General features: G+C 72.7%; 5 protein-coding genes across 5 annotated transcripts in view; 3 read left to right on the top strand and 2 right to left on the bottom strand.

The window, feature by feature from the left end:
• Positions 1-1,345, top strand: part of AURANDRAFT_67537 (hypothetical protein) — a gene marked incomplete at both ends in the record, with an annotated part of 1,859 nt that extends 514 nt beyond the window's left edge. The window contains 2 exons of the mRNA XM_009043011.1: positions 276-692; positions 830-1,345. Coding sequence (XP_009041259.1) covers positions 276-692; positions 830-1,345 — 933 coding nt within the window. The remainder of the gene's footprint in view (positions 1-275; positions 693-829) is intronic.
• A 460-nt stretch (positions 1,346-1,805) lies between these two features.
• On the bottom strand, positions 1,806-2,156 carry AURANDRAFT_59555 (hypothetical protein; the record flags this gene model as incomplete). The annotated part of the gene is made up of 1 exon (XM_009043065.1): positions 1,806-2,156. One exon carries the CDS (start codon positions 2,154-2,156, stop codon positions 1,806-1,808), a length of 351 nt encoding a protein of 116 aa, XP_009041313.1.
• Positions 2,157-2,381: 225 nt separating this feature from the next.
• Positions 2,382-2,741, top strand: AURANDRAFT_16990 (hypothetical protein; the record flags this gene model as incomplete). The annotated part of the gene is made up of 1 exon (XM_009043012.1): positions 2,382-2,741. A coding segment is annotated over one exon (360 nt), but the record flags the coding sequence as incomplete, so codon positions are not given.
• A 393-nt stretch (positions 2,742-3,134) lies between these two features.
• AURANDRAFT_67538 (hypothetical protein) lies at positions 3,135-9,521 on the bottom strand (the record flags this gene model as incomplete). The annotated part of the gene is made up of 8 exons (XM_009043064.1): positions 3,135-4,407; positions 4,605-5,445; positions 5,574-6,663; positions 6,689-6,936; positions 7,097-7,778; positions 7,835-8,049; positions 8,123-8,406; positions 8,803-9,521. 8 exons carry the CDS (start codon positions 9,519-9,521, stop codon positions 3,135-3,137), a joined length of 5,352 nt encoding a protein of 1,783 aa, XP_009041312.1.
• A 141-nt stretch (positions 9,522-9,662) lies between these two features.
• Positions 9,663-10,457, top strand: AURANDRAFT_67539 (hypothetical protein; the record flags this gene model as incomplete). The annotated part of the gene is made up of 1 exon (XM_009043013.1): positions 9,663-10,457. The coding sequence occupies one exon, from the start codon at positions 9,663-9,665 to the stop codon at positions 10,455-10,457; it is 795 nt and encodes a 264-aa protein (XP_009041261.1).
• Between the last annotated feature and the right edge of the window lie 568 nt (positions 10,458-11,025).

Genomic DNA, 11,025 nt, shown 5'->3' on the forward strand with positions numbered 1-11,025 from the left:
TCGGCCGGGGCGTCTTCGCGACGGTCGCGCGCGCGCTGGACCTCGGCGCGCTCGGCCGCGGCGCGCCGCGGACCGTCGCGCTCAGGGCAGGACAAGAGAGCGAAATTCCCAACTTCAAAGGCTCCTTTCTCGGCCGTTTTCCACTCGTTTCGGCTGATTTTTGGACGAGCGATCATCTCTCGGAACGGTCTCGAAGCGTGAATGCTTTTTTCGTAACGCGCGCGCGCGGAACACTCACGTTGAAGCGACGTTGAATCTCTCTTCGTCCTGCCCAGGTCGCGCTCAAGGTCTGCCGCGCGGACGCGGCCGCGGCGGCCGCCGCGGCGCGCGAGGCCGCGGCGCTCGGCGCGCTCGGCCCGGGCGCGCCGTCCGTCGCGCGGCTTCTGGGCGCCTTCGAGGACCGGGGCCGGGCCGTGCTCGTCCTCGAGCCGCACCGCGAGGACCTCCGCGCGTGCTACAAACGGTGCCGGCGCCGGCGGGACGCGCCGAGCCTCGGCGGCGTGCCCGTGCCGCTCGCGCGCGCGGCGGCCGCGGGCCTCGGCGCGGCGCTCGCCCACGCGCACGGCGCCGGCGTCGCGCACCTCGACGTCAAGCCGGACAACGCGCTCGTCGACGCCGCGCGGGCGCGCGTCGTCCTCGGGGCAGGACAAGAGAGCGAAATTCCCAACTTCAAAGGCTCCTTTCTCGGCCGTGTTCCACTCGTTTCGGCTGATTTTTGGACGAGCGATCATCTCTCGGAACGGTCTCGAAGCGTGGATGCTTTTTCCGGAACGCGCGCGCGCGGAACACTCACGTTGAAGCGACGTTGAATCTCTCTTGTCCTGCCCAGGTCGTCCTCGCGGACTTTGGATCCGCGCGGACGTCCGGCGAGCCGCCGCTCGACTCCGCGTACGTCGCGTCGCGCTACTACCGCGCGCCGGAGACGTGCCTCGGCCTCGGCCACCCGGCCTTCCCCGCGGACGTCTGGGCCCTCGGCGTCACGCTCGCCGAGGCCGCGACGGGCAAGCTCCTCTTCACGGGCCGCGACAACCACGCGCTGCTCCTCGCGCACGCCGCGCGCCTCGGCCCGCCGCCGCCGCGGACGTTCGCGGCCGCGCGCTTCGCCGCGAAGCACCTCCTCCCGGGCGGCGCGCTCCGCGCGCGGCCCGCGGCGGAGGGCGCCGCAGCCGCGGCCGACGACGCGGCCGCGCCGCGGCCGCTCGCCGCGGTCCTCGCCGGCTCCGGCGCGACGACGCGCGCCGCGGGCGAGCTCCTCGACCTCGTCGAGGCCGCGCTGCGCTGGGACCCCGCGCGGCGCCTCGACGCGGCCGCCGCCGCGGCGTCGCGCTTCGCGCGAGGGGCCTAACGGGGCGTCCGGCGGCGACGGCGGGGGCCCGCGGCCTGCGACGCCGCGAGAGCAGCGACGGCGGCCCCCTCGCCGCACGCGACGCCTGACCGCAGGCGGCCCCTGGAGGGGGTCGTGTGATAACTCGAGTGGGTATTTCGTCCCCATGTTGAAGTTCAACAAAAATATGTTGAAGTTCAACAAAATAGTGTAAATCCACCACCGGCTCCGACGACTGGAAAACCATCATCGACGCCATCCGTTCCACCGACGGCGGGGGCGCGCGCGCGATATCGGTCGAGGAGCGCGGCGCGAGGCGTCGAACGAAGGGAGGCGCGTCGCTCGGCGGCGCCGCCGCGCCCGCGGTTCCGCGCTGCGGCGCGGCGACCGCGTTTCCGCGGATTCTTCCTCCAAAGGGTGGTGTTCGAAAACACCGGTGTAGGTTGTGTGCTGGTGGCAGCGTCGAGGTCAGATCCGCGCTCTAGGAGCTGGAGAACTTGGTGACGGCCTTGGTGCCCTCGGAGACGGCGTGCTTGGAGAGCTCGCCGGGGAGCATGAGGCGGACCGCGGTCTGGATCTCGCGGGACGAGAGCGTCGCTTTCTTGGAGAAGCGGCAGAGTTTGGACGCCTCGAGGGCGATACGCTCAAAGATGTCGTTAATGAACGAGTTCATGATCGACATGCCCTTCTTGGAGATGCCCGTGTCCGGGTGCACCTGCTTGAGCACGCGGTAGATGTACGTGGAGTACGACTCGACGCGCGTCTTCTTCTTCTTGCCGCCGGCGGCCTTCTTGGGCGCCTTGGCGGATTTCTTGGAGGGAGTCTTGGCCATGATGATTGAGTGTGTTTGGTTTTGCTGAGGACGTCCAACCGCGGCGCCGAGCTCTTGTTTTTCCGGGGCGCGAGCGAGCCAGCCCGCGTTTCTGATTGGTCGGACGCCGTAACCCGGCGCGCTTCCGCCCCGGAAGCCCAGTTCGTCTCGGCGTCGAGCGCTCTCCTCAGCACATCCCAAACACACACACTCACACATCACATCATGTCTGGCAAAGGAAAGGGCGGCCGCGGCAAGGGCAAGACCGGTGCCGGTGGCAAGGGCACCTCCAAGGCGGCCAAGGCCGGGCTCCAGTTCCCGGTCGCGCGCCTGAACCGCTTCCTCAAGAAGGGCAAGTACGCGACGCGCGTCGGCGTCGGCGCCGGCGTCTACATGGGCGCCGTCCTCGAGTACCTCTGCGCCGAGATCCTCGAGCTCGCGGGCAACGCCGCGCGCGACAACAAGAAGGCGCGCATCATCCCGCGCCACATCCAGCTCGCGGTCCGCAACGACGAGGAGCTCAACAAGCTCCTCGGCACGGTCACGATCGCGTCCGGCGGCGTGCTCCCGAACATCCACGCCGTGCTCCTCCCCAAGAAGAGCAAGTCCAAGGCCTCGGCCTAAACGCGCCCCGCGCGTACCCTCAGAACTCCCGACCAAGGGGAGGACCGCGGCCCCGACGTCGCTTCCGTTGGACGGAGGCGACCGACCCGGCGCCGCACCACCACACCGGTGTTTTCGAACACCACCCTTTCTTCGAAGACCCTCGATCATGTGTGTTGTGCTTTCCCGCCGGTTTCCACCGCGCCGTTCCCGCTTCGCGCCGTCGGAGACGGCGTCTCGCCTCCGCCACGGACGGCCTCGCGGACCGCGCGGCGCCCGCCTCGCTCGCGCGCTCCCGTCGCGGCGCGCCGTCTCGAGCGCCCGCCGCGTAGGCCCCGCGTAAAAATAAGAATCGACATAGTCCGCGCGCGCGCGCGCCGGGCTAGCGGTCCCTTTTTAGCCTGAGGTGACGCGCGCGCCCGAGCACGTGAGGAGCTCGACGTTCGAGCAGGCGAGGCACTCGAGGTTCGACTCCGCCTCGGTGGCGCAGAAGAGCACGCCGGCGAGCGGCGGCGCCGGGGGAGCCTCGCGGCGGGACCGCTCGATGGACTCGGGCCGCGACGCGCCGCGGGCGCCGTCGACGTCCGCGTGCGCCTTGGACAGCTTCCGCCGGAGCGCCGGCGGGTCGATGTCCGCGTGCGCCTTGGAGGTCCTGTCGTCGATGACGCCGAGCGTCACGACCGCGCCCGGGGCCTTTGCCGCGACCGCGCCCTTCTCCCAGTAGGGCGCGCGCGCCCGCCGCCGCCCCCGGGCGCGCCAGCACAGGGCGAAGCACAGGAGCGCGCCGGCGAGGGCGACCAGCGCGACGGCGGCGACGACGAGCGGCGCCGCGCCGCGCGCGCCGGACCCGCCGGACCCGCCGGACCCGCCGGACCCGCCGCCGCCGCCGGCGCGCGAGGGCGCGGCGGTCGGCGCGGTCGAGAAGGCCGACGCCGCGCCGCCGTGGGAGACGACCGACGCCGCGACGGCGATGCCCGTCGTCGCCGCGGCCGCGAACGCGTCGGCCGCGCCCGCGGTCGCGGCCGCGGCCCGGAGCGCCGCGTCGAAGTCGTCGTAGGTCAGGGCCTCGACGGCCGCGCGGTCGCCGTCCGCGGCCGCGTAGGTCTCGGCCTCGACGGTGAACGTCGCTACGACGCCGCCGCCGTCGTCGAGGCGCCGGCCGCCGAGGCGCCGGCGCCGCGCGGCCGCGAAGGTCACGTTGTCCGCGGCGACGCCCGCGCTCGCCGCGAGCGCGTCGAGGAAGACGCCGGCATACGCTCGCGCCGTCGCCACGCCGACGCCGGCGACGTCGACCGTCGCGACGACGACGTAGGCCGGCCCGGGCGTCGGCGGCGGCGTCGGCGCGGCGGAGGGGAGCGCGCAGAGCGCCCGCGACGCGCCGCCGAAGAGGAAGCTGCGGCCGCCGTCGAAGCCCGCCGTCGCGGCGAGGTAGCAGTCGACGCAGGGGATCGCGTAGTGGACCTCGAAGGACGCCGTCGGCGCGCCGAACGCGAGGCTCACCGCGCGCGCCGCGGGGTCGATCGGGAAGTAGGCGTCGAGCGCGCCGCCCGACGCCGCGCACTGGTCGCAGTCGGCGCAGGACACGTTCCCGAGCGCGTGGGGGTCGCTCGGGTTGTCGCACGCGAAGCCCGCGGCCGTCGCGGCGAAGGTCAGCGACGCGCCGGGCGACCTGGGCGGGACGAGGGAGATGCGACGTCGCTTCGACCGCGCGCCGCGCGCGCGCGTTCTGGAACACGCATCCATGCGTCGAGACCGCGCCGAGAGATGATCGCTCGTCCAAACATCGGCCGAAACGAGCGGACAATAACCGAGAGAGGAGCCTGTGAACTTGGGCATCGCGCGCGCTTTTCCCGCGCCGCGGCCGACCCGTCGCAGGCTTCGCCGCCGCGGGCCACCGCGAGCTCGCTGGGTTCGCCGAGGACGTAGCCGTCGACGGCGTCCGCGTCGACGCAGAGGCGCTCCGAGTGCCTCGTCGCCTTCTTCTGCCGGTCGACGTCGAAGAACGTCACGTAGAACTTCTCGAGGGCGACGGGCGCGGACGTCGCGGCGTCGACGAAGCTGAAGACGAGGGACGCCGTCGAGTTGTCGCGCACGTTCACCTGGCCGAAGGCGCCGGCGCGCCCCTGGTAGTCGGCGAAGTCGTCGGCGACGGCGTAGGTCGACCCGGGCGCGACGGAGAGCACGAGGTCCACGGCGCGGCCGTCCTTGCGCGTCACGGACCCGTAGCGGAGCGTCTCCGACGTGCCGTTGCCCGGCCCGCGGCCGCCGAGGTTGTTCGCGAGGACGTCGCCGCCGTCGAGGTCGAGGTCGTAGAGCGGCTCGCCGCACGACGCCGCCCAGTCGGGGCTCGGCGCGGCCGTCGGCGCGGCCGCGGCCGCCGCGAGCGAGAGGCAGAGCCCCGCCTCCGCGGTGGCCCCGTCGTCACCGCCGCCGTCCCCGTCGTCGTCGCCGGGGTCGTCCGGCACGGCCGTGAGGTTCTCGAGGTACGCGAGCGCGTAGCTCGCGTACGCGGCCTCGGCCGCGGCGTCGCCGGACGACGCGGCGTCGTCGTCGCCGCCCGCGGCCTCGAGGGCCACGTCGTCGGCGTCGATGTCGAGCGCGACGACGGTCGTCACGCTCTCGTCGTAGGCGCAGCTCGCGAGGCGCCGCCGGCCGCCGAGGCGCCGGCCGTCGACGGCCGAGGGCGCGGCCGTCGTCGCGTTCGCGCCTGGGCAGCAAAAGGGTGATTCAACGTCGCTTCAACGTGAGTGTTCCGCGCGCGCGCGTTCTGGAAAAAGCATCCACGCTTCGCGACCGTTCCGAGGGATGATCGCTCGTCCAAAAGTCAGCCGAAACGAGTGGAAATCGGCCGAGATATGAGCCTTTGAAGTTGGGAATTTCGCTCTCTTTTGCTGCCCTGGTTCGCGCCCGTGGCGTTGAGGCCCGTGGCGTTGAGGCCCGTGGCGTTGGCCGACACGTTGGCGAAGCCGGCGCAGAGCGCGTCGCCGAATTCCGCGCCGGCGGTGCCGCCGAGGACCGCGTCGAGCGCGGCGCCGTCGACGGTCTGGCCGTTCGCGAAGGTGACCGCGTCCGAGCTCAGGTACGCGTCGCAGTTGGCGGACGTGAACATCCACTTCGGCATGAGGAACTCGATGACGTAGGACCGCGCCGCCGTCGGCGCGGCCGACGGCGCCCGCGAGGGCGCGGGAAACGAGGGCGCTGGCGCCGGCGCGGAGGCGGGCGCGGCCGCGGGCGCCGGCGCGGAGGCGGGCGCGGCCGCGGGCGCCGGCGCGGACGCGACCAGCGCGGCCGCGGGCGCGGCCGTCAGCCCGGGCGCCGGCGCGGCCGTGGGCGCGGGCGCCGACGCGACCGACCCCGGCGCGGGCGCGGGCGTCGGCCCCGGCGCGGGCGCGAGCGCGGGCGCGGGCGTCGGCCCCGGCGCGGGCGCGAGCGCGGGCGCCGACGCGACCGACCCCGGCGCGGGCGCGGGCGTCGGCCCCGGCGCGGGCGCGACCGGCGCGGCCGTCGGCTCGGGCGCGGACGCGGCCGTCGGGAGCGACGTCGCGTTTCCCGCGTCCGCCGCGTCGGTCGGGCAATTGAGGCCGTCGTTGTCGGGCGTCTCCTGCCCGTCCGACGATTGCAGGACGACGACGGCGCTCGCGGCGTCGCACGCGACGTGCGCCGAGTAGTCGGACCCCGAGTTCCAGCAGTCGTCGTCGTCGATGTTCCGGATGGGCGTAATGACCGTGAAGATCCCCTCGGCGCCGTTGCCGGCGAAGAAGACGCCGTCGAAGTCGCCGGCGTCCAGGTACCACGCGGCGCCGAAGAGCCTTTCGATGGGATCGAGGCCGACGCCCGTGCCCTGGACGATCGCGTACGCCTCCGGCGCGCCGTCGTCGCCGAGCCGCGCGATGAAGAGCTTGAAGTCGTACATCATGCCGATGATCTGCGCGGGGGAGTGTGACGCGGACGGCGCGCGCGTCCGAAGACGCGGCCTCGCGGACGTAGGTCGCGCCCGCGACGCCGTCAGCGATGATGTCGTCGGAGCCCGAATCCTCCGTCGCGGGCGCAAAGTCGACGACGGTCGAGGAGAAGAGGTCGCTGTTCACGGGCAGCGTGAGGTCGTGGAAGGTGGGATAGGAGGAGTCGAGGCCCGACGCGTACCAGAGGCCGTCGCCCTCCTTCTCGCCGAGCGCGTTGCTGTAGTAGAAGTAGTCGCCTGGGGAGCGCGCGACTTTAGATGTCGGCCACCTTCTGCTCGTTTCCGCTCGTTTTAGGACACGGGTTCATCTCCCAGCGTGTGCCCACACGAGAGCCTCTCGACGATCGACACCGCGAGCCGCTCGAGTCGAAGTGGCATCGACGCGCGCCCGTCGGACGCCGGTCGCCGCCGACGATGGCCGCGGCGTTCGCGAGGTCGACGCCCATGGTCCCATCGTAGCAGTAGAGGCTGTACCTATCGAAGCGGCAGAGCTGGCTGTCGAACACCGCGTAGGGGTAGAAGCTTCCGTCGGCGTCCGTGTACATGGCGGCGGCGTTGATGTCGTTCGCGTCCGTGTAGTCGAGGTCGAAGATGTCGACGTAGACGCCGTTGTCCAATTTCTTCAGGGAGTAGTAGTCGTCGTCCGTCGCCTTGAGCAGCTGGAAGGGCTGCGTGCCCGCCCTGGTGCAGTTGAAGGCTTCGATGGCCGAGTCCGCCGCGTCGGTCGGGCAGTTGAGGCCGTCGTTGTCGGGCGTGTCCGTCGACGTCGAGTACCGGACGACGACGGCGCTCGCGGCGTCGCACGCGACGTGCGCCGAGTAGTCGGACCCCGAGTTCCAGCAGTCGTCGTCGTCGATGTTCCGGATGGGCGTAATGACCGTGAAGATCCCCTCGGCGCCGTTGCCGGCGAAGAAGACGCCGTCGAAGTCGTCGGTGTCCAGGTACCACGCGGCGCCGAAGAGCCTTTCGATGGGATCGAGGCCGACGCCCGCGCCCTGGACGATCGCGTACGCCTCCGGCGCGCCGTCGTCGCCGAGCCGCGCGATGAAGAGCCTGAAGTCGTACATCATGCCGATGATCTGCGCGGGGGAGTGTGACGCGGAGCGCGCGCGCCCGAAGACGCGGCCTCGCGGACGTAGGTCGCGCCCGCGACGCCGTCAGCGATGATGTCGTCGGAGCCCGAATCCTCCGTCGCGGGCGCAAAGTCGACGACGGTCGAGGAGAAGAGGTCGCTGTTCACGGGCAGCGTGAGGTCGTGGAAGGTGGGATGGGAGGCGTCGAGGTCCGACGCGTACCAGAGGCCGTCGCCCTCCTTCTCGCCGAGCGCGTTGCTGTAGTAGAAGTGGTCGCCTGGGGAGCGCGACTTTCGCGTTTTGGACTCGGGTTCGTCTCTCGAAGTGGCGTCGATGCGCGGCCGTCGGACGCCGGTCGCCGCCGACGATGGCCGCGGCGTTCGCGAGGTCGACGCCCATGGTCCCATCGTAGCAGTGGACGCTGTACCTATCGAAGCGGCAGAGCTGGCTGTCGAACACCGCGTAGGGGTAGAAGCTTCCGTCGGCGTCCGTGTACATGGCGGCGGCGTTGATGTCGTTCGCGTCCGTGTAGTCGAGGTCGAAGATGTCGACGTAGACGCCATCATCCAGGCGCATCAGGGAGTAGTAGTCGTCGCCCGTCGCCTTGAGCAGCTGGAAGGGCTGCGTGCCCGCCCTGGTGCAGTTGAAGGCTTCGACGACGGCGGCTGCGAGTTTTGGCGCGAGCGCCAGTGCGAGCAGCGAGGGCGCCCACGGGACGCGCCGCATGGCGCGACGCCCCGGTCGGGTCGCCCGCGCTTGGCTGCGCCACCGAACTCGCCCGCGCGGGATCGATCGGCCACGGGGGGAAACTCGAGGGGTTACACTTCCATATCTTCCACACCGGCCTTTGATTGGAAAGTACAATGATTTTATGCAAAGCCAAGTTGTCGACGTCGGCGCGGAGGACGGCGCCGGCGACGGCAGGGCGGTCGTCGGCTCCGGCGTGGGGGCGGGTGTCGTCGGCTCCGGCGTGGGGGCGGGTATCGTCGGCAGGGGCGTCGGATGCGGCGTCGGCAGGGGCGTCGGATACGGCGTCGGCAGGGGCGTCGGATACGGCGTCGGATACGGCGTCGGCAGGGGCGTCGGAGGCGTCGGGCAGGGGCCGCTCTGGCAGATGAGGTACTTGTCGCCGTCGGTCGCCGTCAGCGAGTTCTGGTGCGAGTTGTAAGCCGTGCAGTAGTACCCGCTGTACGAGCTGTAGCAGCCGGCGTAGCAGCCCGTCGGGTAGAAGCTGTAGGACACGCTGCTCGGCGAGCCGGAGCCGGACGCGCCGATGGCGGCGTTCGCCTCGTCGATGGCGGCCTCGCAGTCGGACAGGGACGTGATCGTGCAGTAGCCAATGTCCTCGCACGTCTTGCTGCCGTCGGTGGTGGGGTTCACGACGCCGATGCCGCCGGACGATGCGGCCCCGGACGACTCGCAGAAGAGGTACTTGTCGCCGTCGGTCGAAGTGAGCGAGTTCTGGTCCGTGTTGTAGTCCGTGCAGAAGTACCCGGTATAGTCGCTGTAGCAGCCGGCGTAGCAGCCCGTCGGGTAGAAGCTGTAGGACACGCTGCTCGGCGAGCCGTAGCCGGACAAGCCCATGTCGGCGTTCGCATCGGCGATGGCGGCCTCGCAGTCAGACACGGACGTGATGTCGCTGTAGCCCTCGTTGGCGCAGTTGCTGTCGTCCGACGGCGTGATGACGACGATGGCGGCGTCGACGCCGACGAGGGCGAGGGCGAGCCACGGCGCAACGAGGCGCCGCATCCACGCTGACGGGCACAGCCTAAAACATGCAGCCCGGCTTAAAACATGCGTGCAAGCAAGGAAGCGATATTCCGTCCGTATCTTCAACACTAGCCTCAAGAACTTCAAGAACTGCCTCGACCGATCGAGTCTGCCGAGCCGATGAGCGCTCCGACGCGCGACGAGCTCCTGGGCCTGACCGTGCCCGCGCTCAAGGAGCGGTGCCGCCAATCCGGGCGCCCGTGCTCGGGCCGCAAGGGCGAGCTCGTCGACGCCCTGCTCCGCCCCGCGCCCGGCGCCGCGCCGCGGAAGCGGCCCGCGGCCGGCGCCGCGGCCGGCGCCGCGCCGCGGAAGCGGCCCGCGGCCGGCGCCGCGGCCGGCGCCGCCGCGCCGAAGAAGGCCGCGCCGGGCCCGGGCGGGCGCGACGAGGCGGCGCGGCATTTCGCGGCGCTGTCGCGGCGCGCGCCGAGCCGCAAGGAGATCGAGTCGACGGAGCCCGGCGGCGCGCCGACGGTGGTGGAGCGGACGCTGCCGTCGTTCTTCGACTACTACCCGCGCGCGCGGCGGGCCCACGACGCGCTCGCGGGCGACGGGCCCGCGCGCCTCGCGCTGCTCCGCGCGTGCGCGCGCGTCGTCGAGACCGGCGACGCGGCGGCCATGGGCGCGCTCGTCGCCGCCGCGCTGCCGCCGGACGCCGGCGACGCGGCCGCGCCCATCGACGTCGACGCCGGCGCCGGCGCGCCGCCGGCGGCCTTCCGGTGGCAGGTCGACGGCGGCGACGCGGGCTGGCTCGACTTCGACGCGGCCTCGAACGCCGCCGCCGAGGACGCGCGGCGCCGCGGCGCCGGCTCCGCGGCGTTCACGTCGCCCTACGGGTCCTACGACCTCAACCTCGAGTTCATGGTGCAGATCAACCGCGCGACGGGCACGGCGCGACCCGTGCGCTACGTCCCCTAGGCCCCTAAGCCCGAGGACCCGCCGGCGCGGAGCGCGGCCGCGGCCGCCGTCCGCTCGGCGGCGTCGGCCCGCGCGAGCTCCGCCGCGAGGAGCGCCCGGAGCTCCGCCGCGCGGGCCGCGGCCGCGGCGCCGCACGCCGCGAGCGCCGCCGGGGGCGCCGCGGCGCCGGAGAAGGACAGCGCCGCGCACTCGCCGTGCTCGTCGACGGCGAGCGCGAAGACGGCCGCCGCCGCGCGCTCCTCGGCCTTGGACGGGTCCACGAGGAGCGCGGGGCCGTCGCCGGCGCCGGCGCCGGCGCCGTCGCGCGGGGGCCCCGGGGGCCGCGGCAGCGCGGCGACGGCGACGGCGAGCGGCGCGCGGACCAGGGGCAGGGGCACGGGGTCCGCGTCGGCGACGACGGCCGCGCGGCCCGCGTCGTCGAGCGCGACGTGCGGGCGGCGGCAGTGCGCGAGCGCGGCGGCCGCGGCGAGCGCGGCGGCCTCGAGGGCGCCGCCGTCGTCGTGGACGACGTGGACGTCGCAGCGCACGTGCCAGCACGCGACGCCGACGGCGACGCAGAGCGCCTCGC

The sequence above is a fragment of the Aureococcus anophagefferens genome (assembly GCF_000186865.1).
Source record: "Aureococcus anophagefferens unplaced genomic scaffold AURANscaffold_41, whole genome shotgun sequence".
NCBI classification, from domain to species: domain Eukaryota; class Pelagophyceae; order Pelagomonadales; family Pelagomonadaceae; genus Aureococcus; species Aureococcus anophagefferens.